This window comes from Cryptomeria japonica, chromosome 5, assembly GCF_030272615.1.
Source record: "Cryptomeria japonica chromosome 5, Sugi_1.0, whole genome shotgun sequence".
Taxonomy (NCBI): domain Eukaryota; kingdom Viridiplantae; phylum Streptophyta; class Pinopsida; order Cupressales; family Cupressaceae; genus Cryptomeria; species Cryptomeria japonica.
Window position 1 is genome coordinate 725,715,653 of NC_081409.1, and position 16,150 is coordinate 725,731,802.

Genomic DNA, 16,150 nt, shown 5'->3' on the forward strand with positions numbered 1-16,150 from the left:
AAAGGGGAGGCCCTCAAAATCCAACAGTTGTGTCCAAGGTCTATCCCCCACCATGAGAACAACATCCCCTGGGAGAGGCAAGGAGATGTCAATGTCCACAAGGATGCGAGCAAAGGTAGTGTGGTCCATTGAGAACGTAGCATCATCGACCTTCAAGAATTGGCCAAAAGAGTTATCGATAGCCTCATAGCAAGAGTGCTCCCAAAAATGAAGAGGGAGATTTGGGAGGCGAACCCAAACTGGACGCACATTAAGTGGTTCAGTGAGAAGGTTAAAAGAGGACGACCAGGGCTTAACAGAGAGGGAATGCACTCCCCAAGCCCACAACTTGTCCAAAACCAAATCACAATCAGGCGGAGAAGTAAATGAAGCAATGAAAAAGCCTTTAGCACAAGGAAATAGCTCAATATTGTGAGCCACCAAAGGCCTCCAGGAGTCACTCACCCAGCGATGGAGATCCAGTAGTGAAGGCCAGAGCCCAGAGAATCTGCACACAAGAGCACAACATTGGTAGAACCCAATGTTGTCCACCACATCCTGTCCACAAACCACCACAGGGGAAGTGTTGGCACGGGGAAGAGGACGAACCTCCTTGGAGGGCTGGGCAGCAGGTTTGGCCACACGAGCAAAGCTACATCTGCGAGTAGAAGAAGGTTTGGGCCAGTCCATAGCGCCAACAACATGTTAAAATTGAAATGTTCTTGTTTTTAAAGTTCAATGTGATGATATTTTTAGTTTTAGTGTTGCAAATTTATAATTATTAAATTACATTAAAAACATGGCATCTCCAACTAAACCCGTCTCCTATTTTCCAAAGATATAAGTACCGGTATCGATGCCAATCTCCTATACCAGTACCAATAGCAGTGTCCTGGGCAACCATGATATAAACTAATACATACAATGGAAATGAAGAAAACTATCATAATGTTCAAACATGACCACACATAATGGATAGAAATTTGAGTATGTCAATATTTTTTAAAAAAACATTTTTTATTATTGGATTAAGAAAAATAATATCAGAATACAAAGATAGATCAATTAACAAGAACTAAACAGCAGCATAGAGACACTATCTCTGCTGTCCAACGAGAGTTTGCCGGTAAAGAAACAATTCTCAACAGTAGTATCAGCACAACAAGCTACAGCAAACACACCAAAGATCTACAATTGAACAGCAGCAGATAAGTGCATAGGGAATATGAAAAACAAAGCTCAATGACAATAAATAGCTGCTCATCTCCATTTTTATTGAATATACAAAGATAACAAGATCTAATGCATTACAAATGCAATAGATTTTTAAAGGCCAATAGAAGGGTATGAATTCATTGCCAATAATTGTTGAGTCCAACCTGAATTTGACAAACAGAACAAAGAATGAAACATCATATCCAAAAGAATTGGAAATAGTAAAATCATTAACAGCATTTGCAACTCCATTGAAAGTATACTTCACATTACATTCACAGGACTTCACTAAATATAAGCCTCCCGTTTTTTAATTGGCAGTTCTAGTTCCTGGTCGTCCTCTCCCAGTGGCAAAAAATACTGGTTCACAACTTCTCTCGACACTTGCTCCAAACATGGTGGATCCCACTGCAATTTGCATATCAGACATTTCATCGTATCTCTTACTACTTGAACTATTTGTTAAATGCATAAACCATCATTAATCAATCTTCTATTTGTTAAATGCATAAACCATCATTAATCAATCTTCAAAAGAGAGATTAGAATAATTCTGTCATTTGATGTCACTAATTAGTAATTAGAAATAAATTTTCACATTTCTATGACAATAATTCGTTTGATAATTTAGAAATCAGTTCGATCTTATTTATAAGTTGCAAATGAATAAAAATGAACATCTTTTCATACCTTAGGAGAAAAGTCTTTATCTATCAGACGTGCTCTAATACCCTACACAACCAAATTTAACAAGTTTCAACCTAAAATCGGAATACCTCTCAAAAAAAAACCGAATTTTCTATAACTAGAGAGGCATACCTCAAAGAAATCACCAGAAACTCTTTTCGAAAGAACATGACAAGTCGTTCTATATTCACGAACCAAACACTGATGAAACGTCTGTGACCTACCTTCGCGTATCTGTCCAACAGGTTCTCTGACAACTTATTTAATGTTTAAACTTTAACAAAACATAACCTACCGAAATTTATGAGAATGGACTTACAGATCTTAAAGCAATTTTCAAACTTAGTGGAGAAGCTTCTTTCAGTTTCCCAATGGTCTTTCTACACCATTCATCATTTTGTCCAGCTGCCTCAGTTTCCTAGAGAAATTACACAGCTATACTTCATAATTACACAGTACAAGAATCTTTTGAGTGGGTTATGTAAAAGATACATTTCATAATAAATAGAAACTACGACACATGTTGAGCATTCTGAATGATCATTTTGCTCGACATATAACATACTTCACAAAGTGATTGAAATTTTCCAGTACAAACATAAATTTCGGATGCCATAAAATGCCAAGATAATGAAAATAATGAAAATATCATTCGAAAAAATATTTGTACAAAAAACATAATTGATCAGTGATTAGGTGCGACTCTTGAAATGAAACTTACCAAAGCACATATAATCTCCTCAACAGTCTCCTTTGAAAAACAATGATCAATAGTATCCATTCTGCACATTACAGATGGCAGAGAAACAAAAAATAATAAAATCAGAATTAGACTGTTATTGGCAAAAGGACAATTGTCACAAACAGGAAAAATTAAAAAATCTCTATATGAGGCCATGCAGTAAAGATTGCTGCTTGCGGTGTTTAACAGGAAATTAAAATTCACATCTAATACCTAAAGGAGATTATAATCGTATGTGTGTAATGTATGTTATGTACATGTGGTACATTTCGTTAAACAGGAAGTCATTGTTTCTCTTCCACAATCACCTTTATATAAGCTACAGTTAAATTATTAACGTCAGTTCTGCAAGCAAAGATTGAGGTTAAGGTATGAAGCATGTTATGGTAAATGTCCAATTGTAATTGTGGTGCACTGTGGACTTCCTATCTACTAGTACTCTATTCAATTACCTTTATAATGTTGAATTATGCTGCAGACTTGATCATTATTTTCTCACTTAGCCAGGCTTAATTGCTGAAAACAGAAGCTAGGATCAGTAGAATCGTTATCTGTTTGAGATGAACATAGTTTCTAAGACATTCAAGCTCACTACAGAATGTTTAACTGGATGCGAAAACCAATCATAAACCATGCTTTCAAAACTGAAAGGACCAAGCCTGCATGCCACATCTTCATGTGTAACATTAAACGATCTTGAGTTCTTACCACAAACTTTAAGTCATGCGCTCAGTCAACACAGCTTCCACCATGATTGAACTTTTCGGTATTTCTATGTATATCTTAATTTTCCCCATGGATATTTATAAGAGTCTCTATAAGCCAAGCTGAAGGGTTATTAGCATTGCCAGCATTACCTGCATAATTAAAAGCCAAATGAGGGATATTTATAGTAGCAACTTGAGAGAGTAAAGCTCAAGGATGAAGATTTCAAGTTAAAGGATCGAGCATATTAAGCCATTATTTCCAATTGGTGTGGACCTCCCATGTACTAGAAGTCTAGATTCTATTCAACTATGGCATTGCCTTTTAAATCTTGAATTTTGATTATAGGCTTAATCATTATTCTGAATTTTCTCCTTTAACCGGGCTTAACTGATGAAGAAAGATGACAGGATCAGTAGCATCAACATATTTTGAGATTGACATGGTTTTGAGAGCTCACTACAAAATATTCGGCTAGATACAAAAACTAATGGTAAACCAATTGAGAATTTTCATCCTGATAAAAACTAATAAGAAATTATCCAAAGCCTCAAACTCTGATCCAAATGACAATATTGTTGTTACAATTCAATTAGCAAAAAGATGATAGAAAACATGAAATCATAAACAACTCTGATCCAAACGACAATGGTGTTGTTACAATTCAATTAGCAAAAAGATGATAGAAAACGTGAAATCATAAACAATTCACGTACACGAGACAAGGATTTGTGCGGGAAGCCCTTTCTAGTGAAACCTCGCCAGCAAAATAGAGTTAACAATTTTATTAATTTGTGTATAATAGAGAATCCAAATACAATAAGTCTCCTTAAACCTTTCCACAATCTAGAGACTTCAGTTTACAACCTCAAAATATGCTTTATGGACAACCTTTGCATCAACCTATTCCATCTACACCATGGAATAGATGTAACTTTCCGTCGTCTGTTTGGAATCCCAACCAACTCAACACTCTAAAGTTCTAAACACTTACGGAATACCAACCATCACACAGCCATACCATGACCGGATCATGACATCACTCCGACAAGTCTTCTCCAAACAGACAATTAACAAATCATCTTAGATAACAACACAATGACTTAGTTATCAGGCGTTGACCAAACACACCTGATAGTGAACATGTCTTCTTGCAGTACCACCAAGACCAAACTCCTGAGTTAAGCTATGTAATCTAGACTCTAAAGTATCCCTTAGAACACCTACTTGTCCTTGGCTATCACTGCATGCACTCCAACAATGTCACATGTGCACCTGCACTATTATATATACTCCAACAACATACCATATTCAAGATGCAGTAACCAATTCTTAACTAGACCTCATGCGGTTGCTACCATGGCAACATTAGGCTACAATACATTCCCATGCCAAACCACAAAGCATAACTCCCACTGTATTCTATTGCGCAGACTTCCAACACTATTTTACCAGTCTGTGATCAAACTTGTTAGCTAAAACTAGCAACTCCCAAACATTATCTCACTCAAGAACACTCTGCAGGTGAACAGCACACCAAAGTTCCAACCATACCATGTCTTCAAAAGTCAGGGAAAATCTTGGATGCAACATCTTCATGCGCAACATTTAACAATCCTAATGCAAACTCAAAGAAAGTTAATGCTCTCCAACAATATGTCTCCCATCATTATTGAACTCGAGGAAAATGCATTTCAGCATTTATAGGGAAATCTTGAATTTTCCTGAGGATATTAAGCCAAGCTGAAGAGTTGTTTAATCACTCTACTATATACTTCCAAGGCTAAAGAGTAACGAAAACACTTTCTTCATACTTGAGAGCAAGTGATGATTCTCTCACAACCCAAAATTTAAATTTATATTGTGTTTTTATTTTGAAGGTTTCTGCTGAAATTATTTAAGTGGATTTGCAGCCCTCCTATTAGTTCCAATTATATGGACCAGCCAAACATTGCAAGCAATAATTGAGATATGAAATCCACCCATTTTAGGAAAGCTTGGTACAAATTACCTAAATGAGGCAATCTTGCAACTGAAGTTAATGGGATTTTTGTTCTTGAATGTAAGCAGCCAAGAGAGAGAAAGTATATGAAGAGAAGCAATCATTTTCTTTGAACTGCACAGGAGCCAAGAGCCCCTAAAAGAATCATTTAATTTTTCCAAAGCAATGTGCAAAGAAGAGTATTGATTCTTTTAAGGCTGAGTACTTGCTCTAGGCCTTAACGGAACCATCAAAATTTTCCAAAAGCGGAATACCAATTCTTTGAAGGTTGAGTATTTGCTAGGCCCTTGAAAGGAACCATTAAAATTTTCCAAAGCAATGTGCAATGAAGACTACCAATTCTTTTAAGGCTGAGTACTTGCTCTAATGGAGGGCAAATGAATAAGACACTCATCAGGACTAGCAATTAGGTCTCCAACCACTTTTGGGCCAAAGGATGATAAGAGATGCATTAAAAATTTATAAGTATCAAAAAAATTAATTAGAATTTTAACAAAGATGAGGCATTAACACTAGTCATAGAGGGGGAGAAAAGGGAAAAATGGGATTTGTGAGTCCACTTAAATAACTCTGCAACTCACATAACATGTATTGGCAAGGGAAGGATTGTGGAGCTGGTGGAATTCCAAACAACGAATGCTGATTTGGCACAACTATCTCCTACAGTTTTTTAAAAATACAAGATGGGGGACTGAAGAATATTCTTTACCTGAATAGACTGTGGCATTGAACCATCACTTTCCAGAGGAGATTGTTTGCTGATTTGAACATCACTAAGAATGGTGCTCTGTTAAAATAGAGGAGGAGAACCAACACCTGTCATGGCTATGATACTGGTGATTTTATTCTTTGTTTCTCTAATAAACATATAGTAGGTGTTCGGGAGAGGAAAAGAAGTGTCTTGATGTTGGCACAAGAAATGTTTATATTCAATCTTCTGGACACCTTAGAGCAAAAAGCATTTAAAGTTGGAGACTGAGCATACGAAGTATTCAAAGGCTCACTGTGTTGGCCAATAGGAAAGGCAGTAAGATGTTTGGAGTGTAGCGTGAGGTGGATTCCATGTTGGCAGTAATGGGAAGAGAAACCTGGCAGATGTTGGACAAGGCCATCATGGCAAGAGGCATGGTGCTGAGCCAGACTAGGGTTATCATGTAGCATGTCAAATGAGTTCATGTGTAATCCAGCAAGAAGTCAATGGAGTATGAACAAAACTACAAATACAGAAAGCCCATACAATTAACATTAATGAATATAGTCTTAAGTTCTTAACATTGTCATATAGTCAATAAGAGAGCCAATAGGGAGATGACATCTCTAAATCATTTCAATCACGTTTGAAGACTTTGCACAACAGTGCTTTTCAAACTTATGCAAGTTTATGTGAGATGGGTTTTTGTGAACTAACATTGGACAAAGAACTCTAAGTCAAGAAAATGGACTCAACATGAACTCACACTAAAGAAGGATGACATAAAATGAAGACTTAAAAAAGATAAAATGACATGAGAAAGAGAAAAATGAAGAAGAAACATAGTTGAACAACGAAGTATAACTGGCAGCACCCAACAATAAAAAAATGCATGGAATAATTAAAGACATGATATATCCACAATACATTAGAGTGATTTAGAGAGATTTTGGCAAAAAACTGTATGAATTTCTGCATTAACATTTTTTATCACACTCTATGATCCATTATCAGAATGAGAAAAAAATTATGTGAACGTTGCATGCAATAATAGCAAGTACTGAAAGAAATGACTTGTGTGAAGCTTCTAAATAGGCTGCACTGGAAGATTTTGTATTAAGTTTCAAGTTATTCATGTCACCCATCATGAAACACAGTTGACTCGAGAACTATACATGTTTTATTTCATTAAAATATACTTACTAGAAGAATTTTGGTATTTATGTCTTTCAATTTGGCTAGGGAAAAATTAATTTAGAAGTTATAATGAAAGGAAAAAGGAATGGGACATTTTAGGTTGACATAAGTAGAAAATTTAATTAAATAGAACTGTGAAATTGACTGATGCTAGGAACTTTAGAATTTAGAGTTTCTCAAATAGTTTATTGATTATATTCATCAAATATTTTTTAAATAATCAGATATTTTCAGATTATTACTAAGTCATTTCTTGAATAATTAAAAAATTATGTTGATTTAAAGAAAAGTTAATTAATTAATAGCTCAAATCAATTGAGCTCAAAAACGTTTATTTATTACAGGTTTCTAAGTTTGACACAAAGTAAAGGCATCCTCTCTATAAAAATTATTAGGATTTAAGTTCAATTTGTAAGGCCTTGCTATCATGAACATGTAGCAGATTGGTTAGGACTTCAATATTTTAGGCCCTTCCGATGTTTTGGATGCAACCAGATGGGGCACTCAGAATGCAATTCTCTGCCACACTCTAGTTCTCCTCCTTTTTGTCTTCAGAAATGGGTTAAGAAAACAATACCCTTGATGTAGACTTCATTTCACAGAACCATGGCAGCTTCTTTTAGTTCAGCCTCACTCCTCCAATCCACAATTTTAAGCATGATAATAATCCCTATGGGGGCTCATTACAACAGTTATACCCAAGACTTTCTAAAGACTAGGTAGTACAGTTGAACACACAGCAGGACTGAGAAGGGGGTGGAGAGGGGGGGGACGGCGGAGGGATCAGTTCGGATCTCTAACACAACTTTATTTCTGATCTATTAAACTTCAAACCACTGCTAACATATTAGTTTAATGAAATCATGAAAGCACAAAACAAAATAAACTCATTAACACCAAATTTACGTGAAAAACCCAAGAAGGCAAAAACCACAATGAGAATCACACTCGCAATATAGATGTAAATGATTAAAATAATTAGGCCACAGGCCAAGGAGTTCACTGCTCCGAACTTGCTAGCTAAGGCGCACAACCTTGTGGAAAGATACAAAGGACTTGCACAACTAAAACTCACTGCTTCAAGGCAAGATACAAAGAGCTACCAAGAGAGACACACTGTCTTCTGGCAGGAATAGCTGAACTGAAAATAAATAGAATCTCCTAATCATGAAATTGACCTTGAACCTCTATGTCAAGTGTCCAATATCATGGCAAAAACATCTGACCTCAGCCTCTATTACCGAACACTGTCAAAGCTCTTCTCAATTAACTTTCACACACCTCTTCCATCAATGTTGTCTGCATATCATCACATCATTCCAAACACATCCCACCCTGTTGTACATCTCAACACATACATTTACTCACCCTTATATGCAAATATTCATTAAAAACTCTCAACTAGGTTGCCCCAAAACAGAGTATATAAAGTTACATAAACTAGGCCATCTGGACCAATAATATCACCACACATCCAGGAGAAAGAGAGGACCCAAATATAGCACCACACATCCTTCTAAGTTGATCCCAACGAGCTGCATACCCTAACACATCTTCCAAAGCCGGTTCCAAATGAGACATGTAGATAAACAATAAAACTCAACAACCAATCGACCCAAAAGCATCTTTCAATGCAAAACACCTAATGCGAATCTCCACACACCATGGTGAGACCCAAAACAATATTCCAACTCAACCTCCAATGCATATTCGGACCAACAAAGGATGATCCAAACAAGATAATCCATCCAAGCATATTGAGACCCAGCTCAATTGACCATGCCAAACACAGACTAGCATAACTCACATGCAGAAAAAAAACAACACCAAAGATTCAAACTAACACTGCACAAACCAAATAAGCATGTCCTCCAAACTGCAACACTTTGAATTCACATATCCAAAATTTGAGCAACTAGAGAGCTTGCAAACCTAATAGTACACTATTCACAAAACATTAACATTATATCCAAGTTCGTACACCATACTCTTCTCAATTCGGAATAAAACATTCTTCCACTGGGGCATTGAATACTCTTTCTTGCATATTGAAACTTTTGCTACACCGTTCTTCCAAAAACTCCTTATGTAAGCACAACATCTTCACCAGGCAATATGACAACATCTAAACACTCAATACCATTGAACATCTACTACAACTGTCATCAACAGACCAAGCAATATGACAACATTTAAACACTCAATACCACTAAATATCTGCTACAATTTTATATAACTTACTGTAACATCAATGACAACCACGCCTTAGTCACTTTTCCACTCTCCTTGCTCTTGCTTGAATTCTCCAAAATGCATTTGTGAAGAGTGAACTCTCATGCCTTGTTTAAATAGGAAATTCGCCCACCAAGTTGCAAATTGGCACTAAGATAAATTTCACAACTGCATTAATACCTTCTAAAACTAAACCTGTGTTTCCATTGTGAGGGGGAGATGACTTGTCATTCTGGTGGACCCCACTTGTCATACTTAGCTTCAAAAATAGGAACTTCCATCATGTCTTGAGTTACGCCCCATTAATGAAGAATATTCCATTTTGGACATTCAAATTTGTCTTCCACATGTTTCTTTCTATCCCGAGCGCATTCTAGATGGGGAGGGGGATTTTTTGAATGTTTGGCGCCAATTCTATTTTTGGTGGAAGACACTTCTAGCTTGGGTGCATTTAAGATGGCAGGGAGGAATTCTTCAAAGTTCAAACACAACCAATTTTTAATCATTTCCTCCATGAGATTGAGCACATTCCAGAGTTGAAGAAGGAATTTTTGTACTTGTTGAAATTTTATCGTTTCCATGCCCTATGAATGCTTGGGCGCATTTGGGGTGACTTGAAGGACTTTTTCATGCCCTTGCCAAATTTGTTCATTTCATGATTTCAAGCAAACTTGGGCCCATATGAGATACCAAAGAGGATTTTTCTAACACTTAGTAAAATTTCAGATTTCCAAGACTTGGGCACATTTGGAGTCCAAAGGAGGAAATTTCTCAATACTTAGCCGTTTTTACCATTTCCAAGTCTCCTAGCATCCTTGGGCCCATTCTGGATCCAAAGGATGCATGCAAGGATAATTCCTCCTTGCCTTGGGATTTGTACCCAGGGATGGATTCTGGGCACATTTGTGGAGGCAAGAAGGATTTTTAGAAAAGAGGAAAATTCCTCCTCTCCTTGGGATTTGCATCCAAGTAGACTATCTGGGCACATTTGAGGAGCATAGGAGGATTTGTGAACAAATGGCCAATTCCTCCCTACCTTGGGATTTGTGCCCAAGGAGGGAGTCTGGGTGCACCTAAGGAGCAAAGAAGGATTTTTGGAATGGAGGAATAATCCTCCCCTTCTTGGGATTTGCACCCAAGAGTAGATTTTTCCCATGCTCAATCCTCAAAGAAGGATTTCCAAACTTAGTAAAAACTTGATCACCTACTTGCTCATTTGCTTTTCCAAATTTAGAACTCGATGCTTAGGATCTTTCTACAATCAGTGCTTCACTTGTTGCCAAGGATAGACCTTCCAAAAATAGACTTACTAAAAATCATAAGTTCTTCCAAACACAAAATTAGGGCAAACGGGGACACAATAAAATTTACTAAAAATAGTAAGCTTATCCAAAACTCAAAATTAGGCCAATCCGGGCCACAATAAAACTTACTAAAAATAGTAAGTTCTCTAAAAATGCTCAAATTTCACTGGTAGGACCTTTGCAAGATTCTCTTTTCAACACAGCCAAAATTTAACTATGCCCAAGGTAACTGACTTCTTTTCTAAGTCTGTAGGATAGAAACCCTAAAATAGCCAATACTTGATTCCAAACTACGCCAAAATTCATCAAAACACTTCTAGACTTAGCCAAAATTTACCAAAATGCTTCCAAACTTAGCCAAAATTTACCAAAACACTTCTAAACTTAGGAGACTAAGGGAATTGTTGTCAAACTACCAAATAAAAACTCACAACCAAAAGACCAAGTGGACAACAATGTAGGGGATCCCCATTTGGAACGAGGTGATGTGTGAATAGGTCACAACACTACCTTTTCTTCAACTGCTAATCCTAGGCAATGCTCTTCTCTTTTCCACATTTTGCCTTTCCTTGTGGAATTGTTCCTTCTTTGGCTTGAACTCTTGATGATTCCTCAGTAGCCTCATCTTGTGATTCCAAGTCTCCCATTAAATCGTAAGTCAGGTGAGCGTTCTTTGCTTTCATCTTGTTGATGTGATGCTCAACCCAAAGTCTCGTGAATTTTGTAATTGGCCTGCTTAGTGTGTCAAGATCAACAATCTCTAGTTCTGACCAATTAGGTGCTTGGATTGGCTTGTCTTTCTCTTTTTCAAAATCCAAATGAACATTGTTCAAATCCTCTTCCACCTGATCTGGCACGAGAGGATTTCACATATCCTCATCATTCTGAGGCGTAACCTTGAAAACGTTCTCTTCTTGACCTCATAATCAACCTTGGCGTTAGCCCAATAATCTTCGAGTTATATCTTATGCCTATGCCTCACACCAACCACCATTATTATCTTGTCATATGGATCAAAATTTGATATCTCAGTGTGGAATTTGAGGTGATAGAACTACAGTTCCTCCACCGACTTCTTCACTGCTGCTAACGATGGACACACTTCAACAAACCCATGATGATCGGGAACTCAATTCCACCTTTCCTCTTCTTCTTTTGGATTTTTTTGTAAGGTGTTAATTGTCTTGTCACTTCAAGCAGTAACATCTTATCAATTGGGTACCTTGGGAGTTTGTAAGGATAGGAAGAGAATCATTGAAGCTAAATATAGGTGAATCTTGGAAACTAGATGAACCGTGCTCCGTACTTCTTTATCAGTTTCCTTGCTTCCTGTGACAACATCATGTGAACACCTCCTTGTAGGGACCGGCCAATGTGCATGGTGAAGGCGTTGTTAGCTCTCTTGAAATAGGAGGTGCTATACAAATGCAATTAAGAATAGCACTCGTATACTTTGAATTGTCACGGACCGCATCCCATGGGTCCTTTGCTTAATAATCCGCTAAATTTGGCCATCCTTGCCAACATACAAACAATGTATGAGCCCATATAAAGGAATAAAAGAATGCATCAAACTCTTCAATTGTTAGTCTAGGTTGTTACTGATTAACCCTGCCCGATCTACCATCTTTATTGCATCCATCAGTTCCTCAATGAAGTAAAACATCCATGACTCGAAGATGAATGCTTGTGGACATCCCATGACTCAACTCATTAGCAGCGCGAGGTCACTATACTCCTGCTTGAAGTCCATCCCAGTAAGTTGCTTAGGCATTTTGGAATGATGAGGCTTTTGCTTTTGTATCCATTTATTGTTTTGATGATACCTGTAGATCCATCTACTCCGGAATCATAGAGCTTTGCCACCCTTTCCTTTGTCTTGTACACTATGGAATGATACATGGAAATTCCAAATGCCTCTGTAATTGCCTCAACTATGAGATTCGCCGGGAGTCTTACCATTAGAAGCTACAATTGCTCTCCTCTCAGAGTTGTAATACTTTGCACATTCAATAATCAGCTCTGAGCACTGTATGGCAAGAGGAAAACCAGTTGCTGCCACAATTCCACTTCAAGCTATCTTCTGGCTACAGCTGATAGAGGATGTCCATCATGACCAAACATTCTCTTCTTGAATTCCTCCAAATTGAACGTTCCTAAGTTGGTGTCACTAACTTCCTTCCACTTTGAAATGATCCGCAATTCTAGGAGAAATCCTTTTTGTTCATTTTTTATCTGAGTTTGCCTAGACGTGCTTGCCACCTTACTTGATTTTGGCATCTAACTTCTTGCAAAACAAAATGACTAACATTGAAATCATGCTAAGGAAGTTTAAAATCCATCATGGGAAGAATTCCACGTTGCATATACCAGACTTGGAATAAATTAAAACCTCTGAGGACTAGATTCTTGGATGAAAAAATCCATGCCCTAGCTACCTAGCATGCCTTGTTTTTGCTTGAGCTCTCCAAAATGCGATGTGAGAAATGAAATCTCTTGCTCTCTTTAAATAGGGGATTCGCCCGACGCCCACTATGCTGCCAAGTTGGCATTGGGATAATTTTAGTAACTTCATTAATTCCTTCCAAAACACATTTTGTGTTTCCATTGTTAAGAGGGAAACGACTTCTCATTCCGGTGGACCCCACTAGTCATACCTTGTTTCAAAATAGGAATTAACATTATGTCGTGTCACGCCTCATTAATGAGGAATATTCCTTTTGGGCATTCAACACTTGTCGCCAATTTTCCACAATGAAGGATTCTTCTTGCTAGGGTGCATATGAGATGATTTGAAGATTCTCTCCTTGCCTTAGTTGAATTTCCATGTCCTGAGTGCCTGGGCGCATATTCAAGTTGGAGGAGGAATTCTTCCAACACTTAACCATATTCTTGAGTTTCCATGATTTCCTAAATGCTTGGGAGCACTTGGAGCTTGGGGAAGGAATTTTCCCATAGTAAGATTTCGAGTTTCCATGCTATCTTGAGACTTGGGCACATATGGGGCCTAGAGGAAGATTTTTTAGCACAAAGGCAATCCTCCTTGTCTTGGAATTTGTGCCAAAGGAGACATTCCTAGCGCACTTCGGGTTGGAGGAGGAATTTTGAACAAAGGATGAATCCTCCTCTTGGGATTTGCGTCCAAGGAAAGTTCTTTGATGTGCTCACGCCTTGAAGTAAGATTTCCAAACTTGGGATCATTTCCTTGCTTCATTTGTCTTTCCGGATGTAATGTCCCCAAGTAAGTTTAACCATTTAAGACATCATAATTCCAACATTCTCAAAGCAAATAGAAATAGAAATAGAAATTAACATCATGATGGAGTTCAACTTAAAAACCTTACTACCAATGTAAGTTTGGAGAGGATTATGATCTTGAATAGGACGCTTTGATACCTCAGCATGACGACTCCCTCAGGGTTTTTGGATCCAAGCCCAGGCCTAATTTTGGGACGACACCCTCAAGGTCTTGCATGGGTTGCTGATCTCTACCCATCTTGGGATAGACGCCCAATGGTTTTACACAGGCCTTTCCCTATTCATTCATACAACCTTCTGACTACATTCATATTAAGGATTAACAATTTGTTTATGTCTTGTTTAATTTTTCTAACTTGTTCATTTGCTAGTTACAGATAAGAGTTTGTATGATAAAGAATAAATAGTTTTGGATTCTGTAATGTCCCTACTAAGGTTTGGTCTATTTTAACCATAATTAATCTATTTCAAAGTACTCATGACCTAAACTAACTTAACTTGACATAATAAGAGTCAAGTCTATTGTAACGTGAATCAAATCTGTGATATTCTATCTTTCTTTAGTCTATCAAGTACTTGCCAATTTATCATACAAGTTAATTAAACTTATTTTGATTCATTTGTAAATCATTTATTTATTTATTAATTACTAATTGTATGAGTTATTCTGCATTACTGCAGAGCAGTTTCTAAAGATATTATATTGATTATAATTATTATATTAATATCTATTATTATATCAATACCTATCTTTATAACCCTTATATTATTCCTTATTCTGATTTGAACACATATACCAATAAATACATTATATTATATTATAAATCATATATATATTTATTAGTACCTATTTATTAATTTACCAATTATTAATACATTTGCTAATTACAAATCACTAATACCACTACTGCCTAAAAACATAAAAGGTTAGTATAATGATGGCTGAAAAAGGCAGACAGATCTGACATGCGTCAGATCTGGTCTGCCACTATATATTAAATATGACAGTCATACTTATTGTAGTTTACATTAATATTACTATTAAAGTCTGCATAAACATTATCAGGCTTCATATATAAGCATACGTATTAAGCCATCCTCATGCATACCCCCGATAACAAGAATGTTTGCTGCCTATGGCTTGCCTAATAGTTCCGATTCTCCTCTCCTATGTGCCCCCCCTTTCTAAATATGACTGTCATACTTATTGTAGTTTACATTAATATTACTATTAAAGTCTGCGTAAACATTATCAGGCTTCATATATAAGCATACGTATTAAGCCATCCTCATGCATACCCCCGATAACAAGAATGTTTACTGCCTATGGCTTGCCTAATAGTTCCGATTCCCCTCTCCTATGTGCCCCCCCTTTCTAACTGATTTCATTTCCCTTATATATCCTTTACGTACCCATTCAAGAAAGAGTTGCATACTTTTCCAACCCAAAGGTTGTGATAATAATCACATCTTCTATTTAAACTGACTCAAAACAATCGGTTAAGTCAAGTTTACTAACAGTTTTGATTAATATCATTAGTATCAATAATAAAGCCTTTTTACTTCACGATCATAACATCATTACTACCGATGCTAGTAAAGCCTTTTCTCTTCACGATTTTAATAAGTAATTCAATAACACTTTCTTATTGCCCAGATATACTCTTAAGACAATATATTCAATCCTTCGTAATTTGGTTTAAACAAAACTGTGACTGGTGATGATCACGTGCACATACCATTTCATGTCTTTGTTTTGGGCTGTAAAACTTACTTCACGTCTTTAATGTTTCTGTGATCAGAAATAAGTGAGAGTATTAAATATTTTAATCTTTAATTAATTTTTGTTCTCATATAAATGTAATAACCTTTCAATACTGGATTGTCTTTTCGACTTCCGATGAGGACACAAATGTGGTGGTTGTTCAGCTTCTTTGAAAGCCTTATAAATAAGCCCAATTTGAATCCAATTGCAAGGAGTTGGAAAGTTATGGAGTTACAGAGTTATAGGCATACACTCCTTCACAAGATTGCCTAAATTGTACAGGCTCAGGCATACAACTCTCTTTTATAGAGTTTACCCAAATTGGATACATTCCAGGCATACAACTCTCTTTTACAGAGTTTGCCCAAATGGG

General features: G+C 36.8%; 1 protein-coding gene across 5 annotated transcripts in view; it reads right to left on the reverse strand.

The window, feature by feature from the left end:
* Window positions 1-1,222: 1,222 nt before the first annotated feature.
* Window positions 1,223-16,150, reverse strand: part of LOC131032842 (3-hydroxyisobutyryl-CoA hydrolase-like protein 1, mitochondrial) — a 77,095-nt gene continuing 62,167 nt past the window's right edge. For 3 of the 5 annotated variants that reach the window (XM_057963917.2, XM_057963914.2, XM_057963913.2), the window contains 5 exons: window positions 2,603-2,663; window positions 2,201-2,299; window positions 2,014-2,115; window positions 1,885-1,926; window positions 1,223-1,602 (listed from right to left, as the gene is read on the reverse strand). In XM_057963917.2, coding sequence (XP_057819900.2) covers window positions 1,483-1,602; window positions 1,885-1,926; window positions 2,014-2,115; window positions 2,201-2,299; window positions 2,603-2,663 — 424 coding nt within the window. In that variant the 3' untranslated portion in view covers window positions 1,223-1,482. The remainder of the gene's footprint in view (window positions 1,603-1,884; window positions 1,927-2,013; window positions 2,116-2,200; window positions 2,300-2,602; window positions 2,664-16,150) is intronic. The other 2 variants (XM_057963912.2, XM_057963916.2) reach the window with 2 other exon arrangements.